Source organism: Saccopteryx leptura, chromosome 3, assembly GCF_036850995.1.
Source record: "Saccopteryx leptura isolate mSacLep1 chromosome 3, mSacLep1_pri_phased_curated, whole genome shotgun sequence".
Taxonomy (NCBI): domain Eukaryota; kingdom Metazoa; phylum Chordata; class Mammalia; order Chiroptera; family Emballonuridae; genus Saccopteryx; species Saccopteryx leptura.
Genome location: NC_089505.1, coordinates 324971717 through 324990297, shown reverse-complemented (window position 1 = coordinate 324990297; position 18581 = coordinate 324971717). Strand labels below are relative to the sequence as shown.

Sequence of the window (18581 nt, the reverse complement as noted above, 5' to 3'; positions counted from 1 at the left end):
GCTCTCCCTCAGATTTCTGTTGGAGCTGCCGCTGCTTGGCCAAGCTAGACAACAAAGCTCTGGTGTGGAATTGACGGATTTTGTTTGTGTCTTCACTGTTTTGAGTCCCTCCGGATTAGGCTTAACAATACCTTACACATTTCTGTGCTCATAAGACTAGGGCTCCTACTGAGCACTGAGAAATCCAGAAGAGTTTTATTTCCCAAGATATACCAAGTTAAAGAATGAAGCACCTTGGTACAAACATCACCACCTCAAAAACTAGGTAAAATGCCTCAGGACTCAGACCAAACAACACTGAGGTCTCTTGCACCAGAATAATTTTCCTATAAAAACAATATCTTTTGGTAAGACCAGGCGGTGGCACAGTGGACAGAGAATTGGCCTGGGATGCTGAGAAACCAGGTTTGAAACCCGAGGTTGTAGCTTGAGCACAGACTGTCCATATTAAGGTCAGGGTAGCCAGCTTGAGTGTGGGATCATAGACATAACCCCATGGTCACTGGCTTGAACCCAAAAGTCGCTGGCTTGAGCAAAGGGTCCCTGGCTCGGTTGGAGCACCCCTTCAGGGCACATATGAGAAGCAATCAATGAATAACTAAAGTGCGCAATTGTGAATTGATGCTTCTCATCTCTTTCCCTTTCTGTCTGTTCCTGTCTCTCTCTCTCTTTCTCTCTAAAAAAAAAAAAAAAACCTTTCTAAAAAAATTCCTTTGAAGCAATTTTTGGAATTAAACAAAAATAAAGAAAAGTCTTGTCTTTTACTTTGAAATGTTTAACTGGTCTTAGAGCATCACTGTTAGGCAAATGAGTTTGTAAAATTTGTATTTTTTGAGTTTGCTCACTTTTACTTTTTAAAAATGGCACTGGGCCTGACCAGGCGGTGCAACAGTGGATAGAGCAGCGGACTGGGATGCAGAGGACCCAGGTTCGAGACCCCAAGGTTGCCAGCTTGAACACGGGCTCATAAGGTTTGAGCAGAGCTCACCAGCTTGGACCCAAGGTCGCTGGCTCGAGCAAGGGGTTACTCGGTCTGCTGTAGCAGACAAGGCACGTATGAGAAAGCAATCAATGAATAACTAAGGTGTCGCAACAAAAAACTAATGATTTATGCTTCTCATCTCTCTCCATTCCTGTCTGTCTGTCCCTTTCTGTCCCTCTAACTCTCTGTCTCTGTAAATTAAAAAAAATAAAAATGGCACTGGGCTGCACCAGGTATATGATCTGTGAAATTGCTAATTACCTTCCTGCTTGGGAAGGGCCACTGTTATGCTAATATGTGCTGAAGGAGAGGTTTTGGAGCCAGAAAAGTTTTAAAAGGAAAGAAGGCAGAAGGCTGAGTAGAGAGAAGCCAAGATGGCAGGGAAAGAGAGTGAGAAGCCAGTTTTGCAGAATAAGAAGCCATGGCAGATGGCCACCATGATGGCAGAGGTGAGGGGGCTTTGGGACTGGTGAGGCCTTTGAATCTAGGAGGAATCAGAGAAGATTCTCCTGGTTGTAGAACCGGATAATGGCAGTGGCTTTGTGAGCCCTGTGTGTGTGTTTGCTCGCCTGCCAGGTGCAAGACTTTAATAAAGGAAGGAACCACCATTTTTTGGCTCCACTGTTTCTTTACTGTCTGCCCACATCCAATGGGAACCTGCATGTGCATGGATGGCCACAACAGCGGCGACTGCTGGCTATCCAATCACTTTTCTTCAAAAAAAGTATAAAGCTTTATTCTTAGTACTATTGTATATATAAAATATATATGTGTCTACATACATAAAGCACACCCATGCACACATACACACATCCCTTATAGGAATTGTAGAAAATGTAGAAAACCATCCATCTATAATCCTACTCCAAGTAACCACTGTTGACAGTCAAAATTGCTGTTAATTTTCAAAATATTTATACACTTAAATAGATGCATACATTTATATATATACGTGTGTAAAAATAAATGTATTTTATAACCACTGTTCTGCTCAATTTTGAATATTTTCCTTATAAGCTGTATCAATATTTTTATTAGCTGCCCAGTATCTCATATGTAGATATACCACGATCTGATCACCCAAATCCTGCTATTAAATTGCAGGTACTGGCTCTGGCCGGTTGGCTCAGCGGTAGAGCCTCGCCTAGCGTGCGGAGGACCCGGGTTCGATTCAGGGCCAGGGCACATAGGAGAAGCGCCCATTTGCTTCTCCACCTCTCCGCCACGCCTTCCTCTCTGTCTCTCTCTTCCCCTCCCGCAGCCAAGGCTCCATTGGAGCAAAGATGGCCCAGGCACTGGGGATGGCTCTGTGGCCTCTGCCCCAGGCGCTAGAGTGGCTCTGGTCACAACATGGTGACGCCCAGGATGGGCAGAGCATCGCCCCCTGGTGGGCAGAGCGTCGCCCCTGGTGGGCGTGCCGGGTGGATCCCGGTCGGGCGCATGCGGGAGTCTGTCTGTCTCTCCCTGTTTCCAGCTTCAGAAAAATACAAATAAATAAATAAATAAATAGCAGGTACTTCTAATGTGTTACTAATACAAAGAAATCACAGTGATAAGTCTTATACACACCACTTTGAGTACATCACCAGTAATGAAACCACTGAACTAGGGCTGTAGGACACCAGGCCTTTTGCTCTGCCTGCAGAGAGCCTGTGTATTGAATCCACACTCTAACCAGCCAGAACTCACAGGGCCCTTTCCTTACATGCTTGGCAATACCAACACTGTCAATTTTGAAAGTATTTGACAAAAGCTACAAACATATCATCTTAATTTCATTTTTTTTACTGAAAATTTTGAATATTTTTAAATAGTTCATTAGCTATATATACTTATTGTCAATTTTTATTCTTTATGCATTTGCCCATTTTTAGAATTTATATCTTCAGTAGAATGTAGCAAAAAAATTTTCCCACATCATGTATATGTTAATATTGTGGTTATTTTGCCATTCAGTAGTTTTAAAATTAACATAGTTTTTCTATAGATCTGTCTTCAATATCTTGTAGGAAAATCTCTCTTCCTAAGCAAACTTTATGAAATGACAGATTTTTTTTGCTGCTGTTAATGTAACAAGAACAAAATCCATCCAAATCAAGTTTTGTAAACAAAAGAAATATTTGAGTGCTTTGATTCTTCTTTTCACAAATAAAACACTATACAGATGCATGTTTGTAAAAATGTGGGGTTTTTTTCACTTCATTTTTTTTTTTATGTGTGCACCCTGATATCAGGGTTATGAGAGCTCTATAAAATGAACTCCATTATTTTCTGCTTCATAATAGCAGTAATAATTTGTCCATAAAGTCATCAGTAACAAGTCATTTGCCAACATGTCCAATCTCTCTCATGGCTATTGAGTGAGTTCCTACATGTGAGGGGCGATAGTTAATGCAACTTTATGTGCCTAGACTCATAATCACCCTAAAAAGGAACAATAATTCCTAAACTTTGTGGCACATTCAAAAATTACGAGGACAGCCTAACCTGTGGTGGCGCAGTGGATAAAGCGTCGACCTGGAAATGCTGAGGTCGCCGGTTCGAAACCCTGGGCTTGCCTGGTCAAGGCACATATGGGAGTTGATGCTTCCAGCTCCTTCCCCCCTTCTTTCTCTCTGTCTCGCCTCTCTCTCTCTCTCTCTCCCTGTCTCTTTCTCTCCTCTCTAAAATGAATAAATAAAAAAAATAAAAAAATTACGAGGACACTTTTATTTATTTATTTTTTTTCCAAAGCTGGAAACGGGGAGGCAGTCAGACAGACTCCCGCATGTGCCCGACCGGGATCCACCCGGCATGCCCACCAGGGGGCAATGTTCTGCCCCTCTGGGGCGTCACCCTGTTGCATCCAGAGCCATTCTAGCGCCTGAGGCAGAGGCCACAGAGCCATCCCCAGCGCCCGGGCCATCTTTGCTCCAATGGAGCCTCGGCTGTGGGAGGGGAAGAGAGAGACAGAGAGGAAGGAGAGGGGGAGGGGTGGAGAAGTAGATGGGCGCTTCTCCTGTGTGCCCTGGCTGGGAATCGAACCCGGGACTCCTGCACGCCAGGCCAACGCTCTACCGCTGAGCCAACCGGCCAGGGCTACGAGGACACTTTTAAAAGTCATGATCCCTAGGTCATATTCTTGAAGGATTAAATCAGAGAGTCTGGGGATAGCAGCCAGGCAGCAGTGTGTGTTTTTGTTTTGTTTTTGTTTTTAATATTCCCATGTGACTCTAATATAAAGCAATATTTAATGACCACTGAACTAAACAGAACTTTAAAAAATTTTTTGCAACTGTTTCAGATTCAAAATCAATCACTTACCTGATCTATATCACATGCAAGTCGAAGTAGCACAGGAAAAGTTCTCTTATAGAGTTGATACATGGGTGGGGAGCCCCGATCACTTTCAGGCATTTGAGCAGCTTTGCCCAACATAAACATAACCAGGCTATGTAAAAGTTCACAAGCTGCAACCTAAAATAGGCCAGGAGTTTAAAAAGTTTGTTTTTATGCTAACAAGAATATTTTTAAATGATACTCAGTTTACAGACCTTTAAAAAAAAGCTCCCATACACAAACATAAAGTAACCGGAAGCAGCACTTTTTATTGTATAAAATTAATGCTTTTCTGTTCACTCTGATCTTTAACCAAGAGTTAACAATAAAAATTTAAAAGCTGTAGACACTGACACTAATATACTCATAAGAAATATATTTCAATACTGCCATAGTGCAGAATTTTGCTTAGTTTTTTAGCACATTTTCAATTATTATTTTAATAAATATATGAAGCATTTGGAAAATTTACAAATAAAAAAAAACTTGAAAGTTTATGTTTCTAATTCTAGGTTGAGAAGATAATGGAGCACAGCCTGAAAAATCACTTTTAAATTACCTCCATACTGCATTTTCTAATATAAAGATTTGCCATATTAATGTTTGCTAGGTTATTATCTATTAAAATGATTCATGTTAAACTTTCATTTATCAATGACAACTATTCTCTGATAATTAAGTAGTTTTCTAACTACTATATTACAGAAAATAGAAAACTAATAAAATTAGAATGGCTGAAATATATCTATTATCTATTTTCTAACAAATATATGTCTTAAAAACAATACTCTAAATAATAAGTAAAATGAAAAATAAAAGTACTTTAGTTTGTCTGTCACTAGCTGAAAGAGCTAGTTCTGTAACTCGAGGCAAGAATATATCCAGGTAAATTACAGGCTTCATCTCAATAAATGGTACTGCAAAACTGAGTCTTTTTTCTCTATCCCATGCGACATATTTCTTCATCATTTCATCTGAGGATGCAACTGTTAAAAAAGATTAAGAGTAATTTTTTCATTCAATATCATTCTAATACCAATTGCTCTACAATTCATTAGTGAAACCAGAGTATTCTGTCATACTTTTTAGTTAAGCACTTTATTTTCAAATAAAAATAATCCTTAAAAAAAAGGTAAGCACTTTATTCAGCATTCCTTTTTTGTCTTACTTCATACATTTAAGTATAACATTAGAAATCACTAATATACTAATTCTGAATTTAATTTAAAATAATATTATTTTTAAATAAGTCTAACTGTCTGGGATATTATAGTTTCAACTTCAGCAGAGGCTTAAGGTTGTCTGTGGAAAAAAATGATAAACAATGTTCTTATTAAAAATCTCTTTTTTAACACTTATTTCCCCAATAAAGGTGTAACTTCCCAAAGAGTCAAACATCACCAGTATATTTAATATGAAATTTCAAAAGTACAAATAAAAATAATTTTGACTAAATAAAAATGTTAATACTCATTTAAAAACACTAAAAATATATAAACATTAAGAATGTCAGGGCCCTGGCTGGTGGCACAGTAGACAAAGCATCATCCCGGAGAACTAAGGTCACGGGTTTGATCCTGGTGTTGCTGGTTTACGCAGGGTAACCCGCTTGATCCTGAAGGTGACAACTTGAGCTTGAGTTCACCGGTTCAAGTCCTGGTCTGGACACTTATGAGAAGCAATCAATGGGTACACAACTAAGTGCAACAACAAGTTGATGCTTCTCTTTCTCACCCTTCCCCTTCCATTCTCTCCCCCATCCCCCTTACTCTCTCTCAAAACCAATGGGGGGAAAAAAGGAATATCCGGTTTATAAAATGTGACTTTGAATTCCTGACGAGTGTTTAATATAGAAAAGTATGTCAGATCAGATTCTGTTTCAAGATGAAAAATATGCTTAACAAATCAAACTAAACCATTTTCCCTGGCAGTATACCCACGGAGGTCAATTATTTTTTTTAAAAGTTTATTTACCTGTTATAAGATTTTTGCTTACTTGTCCTCCTAGAGTACCAAGCATTTGTACTACTCTAATCCTTATTTCTTCTAAGGACAGTGCTTCTTCATTCTGCAATATAAAAAAAAAAAATTGTATTTCATGTGATGATACCTGAGTTAAAAATTAAGCAGAATCATGAGAGGAGAGAAAATTATTGTTAATGCCTCCCAATTGTGCGTTATATTCTAAACAGCACTGCTGTTCATTTTATTGCAAATTCATGAAAAGAAGTCACATCTCTTCCAATTTTGCAAATTGGAGGTCCATTTCTTAGGCCAGTGATTCCAAAGTTTTAGCAGAACCTTTCACACCCTTACAAGATACAAAGGATTCACCAAAGAGCTTTAACATTGGTCGTAATTATTAATTTTTAACATATGGAAGTTAAAACTTATAAATTAAAATATCTTATATAAAAAAAAACCTAAACGCACTACACATTAACAAATGACATAATTTTGGAAAATAAGTATATAGGGTGGGGTGAAGTAGATTTCCACTTGCAAGTATGTGAAACAGTTTATATGTATATTATTACTTACTAATTATTGTATTATTCTCCATATGGACAACTGTAAACCTACTGTTACCTCACCCTGTATTTTCCAATTAAACAAACAAAAAACCTTAGAAAAGTGGCACTGTTTCACATTTGTGCAAATGACTATTGTCTAGCTCACGAGAATACAGCTCTTATGATATTGTTAGGGCTATAGTTAGAAGCTACAGAAGGAGGGAGGAGTATTTTGATATACACAAACACTAAATAAGTGGTAGTGTCTTAAAGATTAGTTACAATAAGAAATCTGAGGCCCAGGCCAATTGGCTCAATGGTAAAGCATCAGCCTGGCATGTGGATGTCTGAGGCTTGATTTCCAGTCGAGACACAGAGGAGAAGAGACTATCTGCTTCTATACTCCTCTTTATCCCCCTACTCTCTCTCTCTCATCCCCTCCTGCAGCCATGGCTCAATTGGTTCGAGAAATTGGCCCTGGGCAATGAGGATGGCTCCATAGATCCTCTGCCTCAGGTGCTAAAAATGGCTCAGTTGTGAGCATGGTCCCAAACGGGCAGAGCATTGGTCCCAGATGTGGGTTGCCAGGTGAATCCAGGTAGGGGCGCATGCAGAAGACTGTCTCTGTATCACCCCTCCTCTCACTTGGAAAATAAAAATAAATAAAGAAATATGAAATTTTATCAATAAACTATATACTCTATTACATTAAAATCCATTGGTTTATCTTGGATGTTGAGTGAATTTTTTTACTCAAATGATTTATTACCATAATATACTGTTCATCTGAAGTCACTGTTTCACTGTATTCCTCATATCTACCAAATATTGACATGCTTCATTATCTATGCAAAGAAATCACATTTGGCAATATCACTATCATCATCAGAAAAATCTTTTAAGGACTGAGGAGCTGCCTCACCAGTGGTGGCGTAGTGGATAGAGTATAAACCTGGGATGCTGAGGTACCACTTTTGAAACCCTGAGATCACCAGCCTGAGCATGGGCTCATCTAGCTTGAGTGCAGGGTCACCAGCTTGAGCACGGGTTCGTAGGCTTCAGCATGGTATCACTGACATTATCCTGTATTTACTGGCTCAGGGTCAAAGGTCGCTGGCTGAGCCCAAGGTTGCTGGCTTGAGTAAGGGGTCATTGGCTCAGTTTTAGTCCCTACCCTGGTCAAGGCATGTATGAGAAGCAATCAATGAACAACTAAAGAGTGCTGCAACTAAGAGTTGATGCTTCTCATTTCTCTCCCTTTCTGCCTGTCTCTGTTGCGTGCTAAGAAAAAGAAAGAAAAAAAGTATTGAAGGGCTGTCAAGCTCCTGGTGGTGGTTACAAGTTTTCCAAAGTTTTAACTTTTGAATAACTGCTTAAATTTAACAATGGCCAACCAATACTCTCAGATGATTTCTCTGAAGTAAAAGGCTTACTCTGTTTATTTTATTAAAAATTGAACACCAGCCTGACCAGGCGGTGGCGCAGTGGATACAGCATCGGACTAGGATGCGGAAGGACCCAGGTTCAAGACTCCGAGGTCGCCAGCTTGAGCGCGGGCTCATCTGGCTTGAGCAAAAAGCTCACCAGCTTGGACCCGAGGTCGCTTGCTTGAGCAACGGGTTACTCAGTCTGCTGTAGCCCCATGGTCAAGGCACATATGAGAAAGCAATCAATAAACAACTAAGTTGTCACAACAAAAAACTGATGATTGATGCTTCTCATCTCTCTCTGGTGCCTGTCTGTCTGGCCCTATGTATCCCTCTCTCTGATTCTCTCTCTGTCCTTGTAAAAAAAAAAAAAAATTGAACACCAAATACTGAATAGCCAGTTTGTCTATCTTTTATTCTTTCAAGTAAATATGGTGTTCTTGAATAAAAGAAGCTACATTAGTTCAAAGCTCAAAGAAAGATCACAAAAGTTAAGTGCTTTTCCTGAAAACAACTGTTATATTTCACTAAGCAACAGACTGCTTTATACAAATTCCCTGTTCCATCACATGGAATATTAAAAAGATGTGTGCTCAAGGGTCAAGATTTAACAAAGTGTGAAGCAACCAACAGTGTTAACCATCAATACACCATAGTGCAAATGTCAACAAGTAAAAGTAGTTAAATCTTCTGGGCTCCACACTTTGTAAAATGCTATACTAGGGAATAGGGCTGGTATATCTATAAAGAAATTAAATTTGTAAAACTTGAGATAAGTTCAAATACTTTTTACCGTGCCTTATTTATATGTTAAATGACCAGGCAGTGGCGCAGTGGATAGAGCATCAGACTGGAATGTGGAGAACCCAGGTTCGAAACCCCAAGGTCACCGGCTTGAGCACGGGCTCACGAGCTTGAGCGAGGGGTCACTAGCTTTACTGTGGGAACACAGACATGACTCCATTGTCACTGGCTTGAGCCCAAAGGTCGCTGGCTTGAAGCCCAAGGTCACTGGATTGAGCCTAAGGTCGCTGGCTTGGCTTGAGCAAGGGGTCATTTGCTTTGCTATAGTCCACCATTCAAGGCATATATGAGAAAGCAGTCACTGAACAACTAAGGAGCTGCAACGAATAATTGATGCTTCTCATCTCTCTCCTTTCCTGTCTGTCGGGTCCCTAGCTGTCCCTCTCTCTGACTCTCTCTCTGTCAGAAAAAGAAGAAACAAACAAGAAAGATCCCAAGTGAACAACCTAGCATCACATCTTAACTAGAAAAGGAAGAACAAAGGCATCCCACGGCCAGCAGAAGAAAAGAAATAGTAAAAATTAAAACAGAACCAAATGAAATAGAGAACAAAAAAACCTATAGAAAAAATTAATACAGGAGAGACAAGATGGCGCTGGAGTAGGCGGACGTACCAGCATCTACCTCCCAGAACCAAAGTGGATTACAAACTAATTTTATGAACTATCAGCTGGAAAAACCAACTCTGGACTAAACTAAAAGGACTCTTCAACCAAGGAACGCTGAACAAGCCACACAGAGACTGGTAGGAAAAGCGGAAACGCGGAGAGGGTTGCCCAGCTCCTCGGAGAGAACGGCAGCAGGGAGAGACTCGCGTGGTGGGAAGTGAGTTTAGCAGAGGGGAAAGGGTCCAGAGCCCCAGGAACAAAGCCCCAGCCTGCAGCCCCAGAGCCCAGAAGAGGCGTAAGGACAGTATTTAGCCAGAAACAAGTCAGGATACTGTTTGTGAGGGAGTCTGATTTCTCAGACCCAGGATCCTTCTTAAAGGGACCACACAGAACATCTCTCTCACAAACACTCACCCGGGGCTCCTGGAGACGGAGGGAGAGGGGAGAGAACCACAGTAACAGGAAGAGAGTATAATCTAGGAGGCACAGGGAGAAACATTTTGGGAGATAGCCACCCTAACCCCTGGGACGAGTCACTCCCCAAAGCTGAAGTGAATATTTCCCCCGGAAACAGCAATACCAGCAAAGGGAAGCAGGAGAGCAGCCAAACAAGCTCCCCCGCAGTTTTCAGAGCAGAGTCGCATAGAAGGAGGGAGCTTTAGGGTCTACAGTAGTGAGTCTTAGGGTCCGAGCTGCAACGCCCCCACCCACGCGGCTGAGGGTGAGCCAGAGGGCGGGCAGCAGCGGGAGACAAAAGCGCGGTTCTGCTGGCAGGGTTGGAAGCCGGCTGGCCACCACTGGGCTCAGGTGTGAGCTCAATCTTGCCCGGCTAGGGAGAAGGGGGTGTGCAAAAGCGGCCAAGCTCAGCTGCCGGCAGCCTGTAATCCAGCCTCGGGAGAAGGGCGGGAAACCCAGAAAGGGTAGAAACCAGCCCCAGAGCAAGGGCAGAGGAGCACATCCCTGCCCCGCCCGTGCAACCCAGGCTTGCGGTCTGACTTGGTAGCCGGCTCCTCCTGCGGGGGCGGGGCCAAAAGCCCAGAAGAGGCGGAGTTCCGCTACGGAGCTGAGCTTGGGCACGCAGCCCTGCCTGGTGGTAGAGCCAAGGCTAGCAGCTGTTCCTTGAGTGGGATCATCCAGCAAAGGCAGAGCGAAAGCTCGGAAACAGGCGGAGACCCGCAGCTGAGCAAAGGTGCTCGCCAGTGCCCTCAGGACCGAGCATAACGTCACACACGGGGGCGGGGCAAAGGCCAAGGCCACCAACCCTTGTGCACCCGAGCACGTGATCACAGCCACTCCCGTGAAGAGAAAATGCGGAGGCAGAGAAATACAACACAAATAAACCAAGAGAAATCCCCAGAAAAGGACCTAAGTGAATCAGATATAACCAAATTACCAGATGCAGAGTTTAAAATAACGATTGTTAGGATGCTCAAAGATATTAGAACCACCATAGATGGCCATTACGAAAACCTAAATAAAGAGATAACAAATATAAAAAAGGACATTGAAATAATAAAAAAGAATCAGACAGAAATGACAAATACAATATCTGAAATAAAGAATACAATGGAAGGAATTAAAAGCAGGATGGATGAAGCAGAGAATCGAATCAGTGAGTTAGAGGACACGATAAATAAAGGCATGGAAGCAGAGCAGAAAAAAGAAAAGAGACTCAAAAAGTCTGAGGAAACTTTAAGAGAGCTCTGTGACAACATGAAGAGAAATAACATCCGCATCATAGGGGTTCCTGAAGAAGAAGAGAAAGAACAAGGGATAGAGACTTTGTTCAAACAAATTATAGCGGAAAACTTCCCCCAATTAAGGCAGGAAAATGTCTCACATGTTCAGGAAGCACAGAGAACTCCATTAAGGAGAAACCCAAAGAAACCAACACCAAGACACATCATAATTAAATTACCAAAGCTAAATGATAAAGAGAAAATATTAAAAGCTGCGAGAGAAAAAAAGACTATCACCTACAAAGGAGCCCCCATAAGGATGACTTCTGACTTCTCAACAGAAACACTTGAGGCCAGAAGGGAATGGCAAGAAATATTCAAAGTAATGCAGAACAAGAACCTACAACCAAGACTACTTTATCCAGCAAGGCTATCATTTAAAATTGAAGGAGAAATAAAAAGCTTTACAGACAAAAAAAAACTCAAGGATTTCACTGCAACCAAACCAAGGCTGCAAGAAATGCTAAGGGACCTGGTGTAAACAGGTCAAAGGAAAAAAAGAATATAGCAAAAGAGAAAAACAGTTTTAAAGAAAAAAAATGGCAATAAACAATTACATATCAGTAATAACCTTAAATGTTAATGGATTAAACGATCCGATCAAGAGACATAGGGTAGCTGCGTGGATAAGAAAACAGGACCCATACATATGCTGTCTACAAGAGACACACCTTAAATCAAAAGATGCACACAGACTGAAGATAAAAGGATGGAAAAAAATATTTCACGCAAATGGAAATGAAAAAAAAGCTGGGGTAGCAATACTTATATCAGACAAAATGGACTTTAGAACAAAGACCATAGTTAGAGATAAAGAAGGTCACTACATAATGATAAAGGGAGCAATCCAAAAGGAAGATATAACCATTATAAATATCTACGCACCTAATATAGGAGCACCTAAATATATAAAGCAGACTTTGATAGACTTAAAGGGCGAGATCAACAGCAATACTATAATAGTAGGAGATTTCAATACCCCATTAACATCATTAGATAGATCCTCAAGAAAGAAAATTAACAAAGAAACAGCAGACTTAAAGGACATATTAGATCAACTCGATCTAATAGATATATTCAGAATCTTTCATCCTAAAGCAGCAGAATATACATTCTTTTCAAGCGCTCATGGTACATTCTCTAGAATAGACCACATGTTAGGGCACAAAAGCGGGCTCAACAAATTTAAGAAGATTGAAATCATATCGAGCACTTTCTCTGATCACAATGGCATTAAACTAGAAATCAACCACAATAGAAAAACTGAAAAACATTCAAACACCTGGAAACTAAATAGCACAATATTAAACAATGAATGGGTTAACATTGAGATCAAAGAAGAAATTAAAAAATTCCTAGAAACAAACGATAATGAGCATACATCAACTCAAAATTTATGGGACACAGCAAAAGCAGTCCTGAGAGGGAAGTTTATAGCATTACAGGCATACCTCAAGAAGCTAGAAAAAGCTCAAATAAACAACTTAACCCTGCATCTAAAAGAACTAGAAAAAGAACAGCAAGTAAAGCCCAGAGCTAGTAGAAGGAAGGAAATAATAAAGATCAGAGCAGAAATAAATGACATAGAGGATAAAGAAACAATACAGAGGATCGATGAAACCAGGAGCTGGTTCTTTGAAAAGGTAAACAAGATCGATGAACCTTTAACAAGACTCACCAAGAAAAAAAGAGAGAGGACTCAAATAAATAAAATTAGAAACGAGAGTGGAGAAATAACAACTGACACAACAGAAATACAAAATATTGTAAGAAAATACTATGAAGAACTGTACGCCAAAAAACTAGACAACCTAGATGAAATGGACAAATTCCTTGAATCATATATTCTTCCAAAAATCAATCTGGAAGAATCAGAAAACCTAAACAGACCAATTACAACAAATGAGATTGAAACAGCTATCAAAAAACTCCCAAAAAAGAAAAGTCCTGGGCCTGATGGCTTCACAAGTGAATTCTACCAAATATTCAAAAAAGAACTAACTCCTATCCTTCTCAAGCTATTTCAAAAAATTCAAGAGGAAGGAAGACTCCCAAACTCCTTTTATGAGGCGAGCATAATTCTGATTCCAAAACCAGGCAAAGACAACACAAAAAAAGAAAATTATAGGCCAATATCCCTGATGAACTTAGATGCAAAAATCCTCAACAAAATATTAGCAAACCGGATCCAGCAATATATGGAAAAAATCATACACAATGATCAAGTAGGATTTATTCTTGGGAGGCAAGGCTGGTACAATATTCGCAAATCAATCAATGTGATTCATCACATAAACAAAAGAAAGGAGAAAAACCACATGATAATTTCAATAGATGCAGAAAAGGCATTTGATAAAGTCCAGCACCCATTCATGATCAAAACTCTCAGCAAAGTGGGAATACAGGGAACATACCTCAACATGATAAAGGCCATCTATGAAAAACCCACAGCCAACATCATACTCAATGGGCAAAAATGAAAAGCAATCCCCTTAAGATCAGGAACAAGGCAGGGGTGCCCCCTTTCACCACTCTTATTCAACATAGTTCTGGAAGTCCTCGCCACAGCAATCAGACAAGAAAAAGAAATAAAAGGCATCCAAATTGGAAAAGAAGAAGTAAAACTATCATTATTTGCAGATGACATGTTATTGTATATAGAAAACCCTAAAGTCTCAGTCAAAAAACTACTAGACCTGATCAAAGAATTTGGCAAGGTGGCAGGATATAAAATCAACACTCAGAAATCAGAGGCATTTTTATACACTAATAATGAACTGTCAGAAAGAGAAATCAGGGAATCAATACCCTTTACCATTGCAACCAAGAAAATAAAGTACCTAGGAATAAATCTAACTAAGGAGATTAAAGACTTGTACTCGGAAAATTATAAAACATTGATAAAAGAAATCAGGGAAGATACGAATAAGTGGAGGCATATACCGTGCTCATGGTTAGGAAGAATAAACATCATTAAAATGTCTATATTACCCAAAGCAATTTATAAATTCAATGCAATACCAATGAAAATACCAATGACTTACTTCGAAGACATTGAACACATATTCCAAAAATTTATATGGAACCAAAAAAGAACACGAATAGCCTCAGCAATCCTGAAAAGGAAGAAAAAAGTGGGAGGTATCACACTTCCAGATATCAAGTTATATTATAAGGCCATTGTACTCAAAACAGCATGGTACTGGCATAAGAACAGGCACATAGATCAATGGAACAGAACAGAGAACTCAGAAATAAACCCACAGCTCTATGGACAACTGATATTTGACAAAGGAGGTAAGACAATACAATGGAGTAAAGACAGCCTCTTCAACAAATGGTGTTGGGAAAACTGGACAGCTACCTGCAAAAAAATGAAACTAGACCACCAACTTACACCACTCACAAAAATAAACGCAAAATGGATAAAAGACTTGAATGTAAGCCATGAAACCATAAGCATCTTAGAAGAAAACATAGGCAGTAAGCTCTCTGACATCTCTCGCAGCAATATATTTGCTGATTTGTCTCCACAGGCAAGTGAAATAAAAGACAGGATAAACAAATGGGACTTTATCAAACTAAAAAGCTTCTGCACAGCTAAAGACAATAAGAACAGAATAAAAAGACAAACTACACAATGGGAGAACATATTTGACATAGCGTCGGACAAGGGGTTAATAACCAAAATTTATAAAGAACTTGTAAAACTTAATACCAGGAAGACAAACAATCCAATCCAAAAATGGGCAAAAGAAATGAATAGACACTTCTCCAAAGAGGACACACAGATGGCCAATAGGCATATGAAAAAATGTTCAACATCACTAATGATTAGAGAAATGCAAATTAAAACCACAATGAGATATCACCTCACACCAGTCAGAATCACGCTCATCAATAAAACAACACAGAATAAGTGCTGGCGAGGATGTGGAGAAAAGGGAACCCTCCTGCACTGCTGGTGGGAATGCAGACTGGTGCAGCCACTATGGAAAACAGTATGGAGATTCCTCAAGAAATTAAAAATCGAACTGCCTCTAGACCCAGCTATACCACTGTTAGGAATATACCCCAAGAACACCATAGTACTGTTTGAAAAGAAGAAATGCACCCCCATGTTTATGGCAGCATTGTTCACAATAGCAAAGATTTGGAAACAGCCCAAGTGTCCATCAGAGGACGAGTGGATTAAAAAGCTTTGGTATATATATACTATGGAATACTACTCAGCCATAAGAAATGATGACATAGGATCTTTTACAACAACATGGATGGGCCTTGATAACATTATACTGAGTGAAAGAAGTAAATCAGAAAAAACTAAGAACTATATGTTTTCATACATAGGTGGGACATAAAGATGAGACTCAGAGAAATGAACAACAGTGTTGGGGTTACAGGGTGGGGGGAGGAGAGGGAGGGGGTTTGGGGAGGGGAGGGTCACAAAGATCATGACTTTTCAGCATTTGCCATATTCCCCCCTTAATCTATAGACAGACAGCAAATATTTACGTATGGTGTTCCCACTACAAAGACTGCTGTCTTAGGGACAAATGCTGATAAACTACTTTAGCAGTTCCTCCTTCTTCAAAGACTTATATGTAAACATAGAGCTCCATGTTTCATAGGACATACTCAAGCTCACTCCATGCTCCCTGGAGCTTTAGCACAAGGGAATGCCTCCTCCCCTTTTTTTTTTTTTTTTTTTTTAGTATTTTTTCTTTTATTTATTTATTTTTTGTATATTTCTGAGGATGGGGATGGGAAGGCAGTCGGACAGGCTCCTGAATGCGCCTGACTGGGATCCATCTGGCATGCCTACCGGGGGGAATGCTCTGCCCATCTGGGATGTTGCTCTGTTACAACCCAAGCCATTCTAGCAATGGGGGCGGAGGCCGTGGGGCCATCCTTAGTGCCCAGGGTGGATTTGCTCCGGTGGAGCCTTGGCTGCGGGCGGGAGGAGAGAAATGAAGAGCAAGGAGAGAGGGAGGAGTGGAGAGGTAGATGGGCGCTTCTCCTGTGTGCTCTGGCCAGGAATCGAACCCGGGAATCCTGCACACCAGTCCAATGACTCCAACGGGTCTACTATATCATGCTTTTTACTTAAAAAAAAAAAAAAATTTACATTTCTTTTGAATGCTGATGAACAGGAGACACCAAATCTTTTTCGCCTGCAAACTACTACCTTCTTTATTAGATCTAGCTAATAACACTGTTCTGTCTTTTTTCCAAACAGCTCCAGATATATGGAAAAGATTTATATAGGCGGATGGGGATCCTCAAACCCCTCAGCGAGATCTTCTGAGAATGGCTTTTAAGATACCTAGAGGCAGAAAAAGCCCAATAGAGATCAGGGGAACTACCAGCTTTTAGGATACGCCCTTAAAGGCTCCAACGCCCCAAAGGGGTCTCATAGGATGCCATCTGGGTCCTGCTTCAATAGTGGAAAGGAAGGTCATTGAGCTAAAGCCTGCCAGGCTTACACGCCTCTGCTGCGAGGAAACAGGGACACTGGAAGGTGGGCTTCCCCCTCGCTCCTCTAAGGGAGGGTTCAGTCTCTTCCAGTCCTGCTCCAGCCACCTATGACCTAACCATACCCAGAAAGCTGGGGTTTGCCACTGAAGGCTGAAGGTGCCCAGGGCCGTCGGCCCCATCTACAACACTGTTGACGAGCCTAGGGTATTTCTTCCAAGAAGCAGGTAAACTGATCTCATTCGCACAAGGGCCACTTAACTATGTTTTGCCTGAATAGTCGGGTTTTTTATTCTTCCCTCAAAGATCTCTGTTGTGGGTGTTGATAGTCCTATTTTCTGCTGCTTTGCTTAATATATAGTGTTTCCTTTATCCCTCCTACCTCAATGCCCCACTCATATTTCAGGCTGGGACCTACTCCTAATTTAGAGCTCTCTTTCCTCCTTTAGCCAACTTGTATTATGAATTTACCTTTGCCACCCAGCTTAGTGTATCCCAAGGTTCTCTTTACCAGGCCACAGTCACAGAGCTCCAGGAAAAAGCTACCTGGTCTCAACTCTCCAGGCAGGGGAGAACAGAAGCTTCATATCCACGCATGCTGCAAATGGCTTTTTCCAGTCTACCTGAATCATTACCAGCTAGAAGCAGCGGTCATTGGGACTTGGACATGAGCTGCAAAATATAGAATGGTGACAACAATTCCAGTGCCATGCGGACTTTTCCTGTGGGGAACTTTCCTGGACTCCTGCTCCCTGTGACAGCTCCTAACAGACTGAACTGTGGTAGGGTTGCATGTTTCAGGGATTTGGCATGGTGATGGGGCCAACTTGGACTTGGGGAACATGTTAAGGACACTACTCTTTTAGGGATTCTTGCTGTATTGGCCAAGAGTTTGCTTAAAGGCTTTTAATCACTGTAAAAAAAAATAGAGGACTGGATGAAGAAGATGGGGCACATATACACCATGGTATATTATTCAGCTAGGAGAAATGGTGACATTGGATCACTTATAGAGGAATGGTGGAGTCTTGGTAGCATTGTGCGGGGTGAAATAAGCGAATCAGAAAAAAACAGGAACTGCAGGATTCCATACATTGGTGGGACATAAAAGCGAGATTAAGAGGCATGGACAGGAGTGTGGTGGCTATGGGGAGGTGGGGGGAGGGAAGGAGAGAGAGGGGGAGGGGGAGGGGTACAGAGAGAACTGGATGGAGGGTGGCGGAGGATGATCTCGCTTCGGGTGATGGGTATGCAACAGAACTAAATGACAAGATAACCTGGAAATGTTTTCTTTGAATGTATGTACCCTGATTTATTGATGTCACCCCATTCAAATAAAAATTTATTTAAAAAAAAAAAACAGTAAAAAAAAAAAAAAATTAATACAATCAAAAGCTGGTTCTTTGAAATGATCAATAAAAGAGATAAACTCCTGGCTACACTCACTATGAAGCAAGAGAAAGGACTCATATAAACAAAAAATCTGAAATGAAAGAGGAAAAATTACTACAGACATCATAAATATACAAAGGATCATACTAAAATACTATGAAAGATTATATGCTACCAAATTGAACAATCTAGAAGAAATGAATAAATTCCAAGAACTATGCAATCTTCCTAGACTGAGTCATGAAGGAGAGGAAAACTTAAAGAGACCCATAAGCAGGGAAGAAATAGAAACAACTATCAAAAACCTCTCCAAAACTAACAGT

General features: G+C 40.6%; 1 protein-coding gene across 2 annotated transcripts in view; it reads right to left on the bottom strand.

Moving 5' to 3' along the window:
* The window catches only part of PRKDC (protein kinase, DNA-activated, catalytic subunit), a 282873-nt gene that overhangs the window by 198181 nt on the left and 66111 nt on the right, over window positions 1-18581 (bottom strand). For both annotated transcript variants that reach the window (XM_066379091.1, XM_066379092.1), the window contains exons 23-25: window positions 6275-6368; window positions 5123-5286; window positions 4286-4438 (exon numbers count right to left, since the gene is read on the bottom strand). In XM_066379091.1, the coding sequence (XP_066235188.1) occupies window positions 4286-4438; window positions 5123-5286; window positions 6275-6368 (411 nt within the window). The remainder of the gene's footprint in view (window positions 1-4285; window positions 4439-5122; window positions 5287-6274; window positions 6369-18581) is intronic.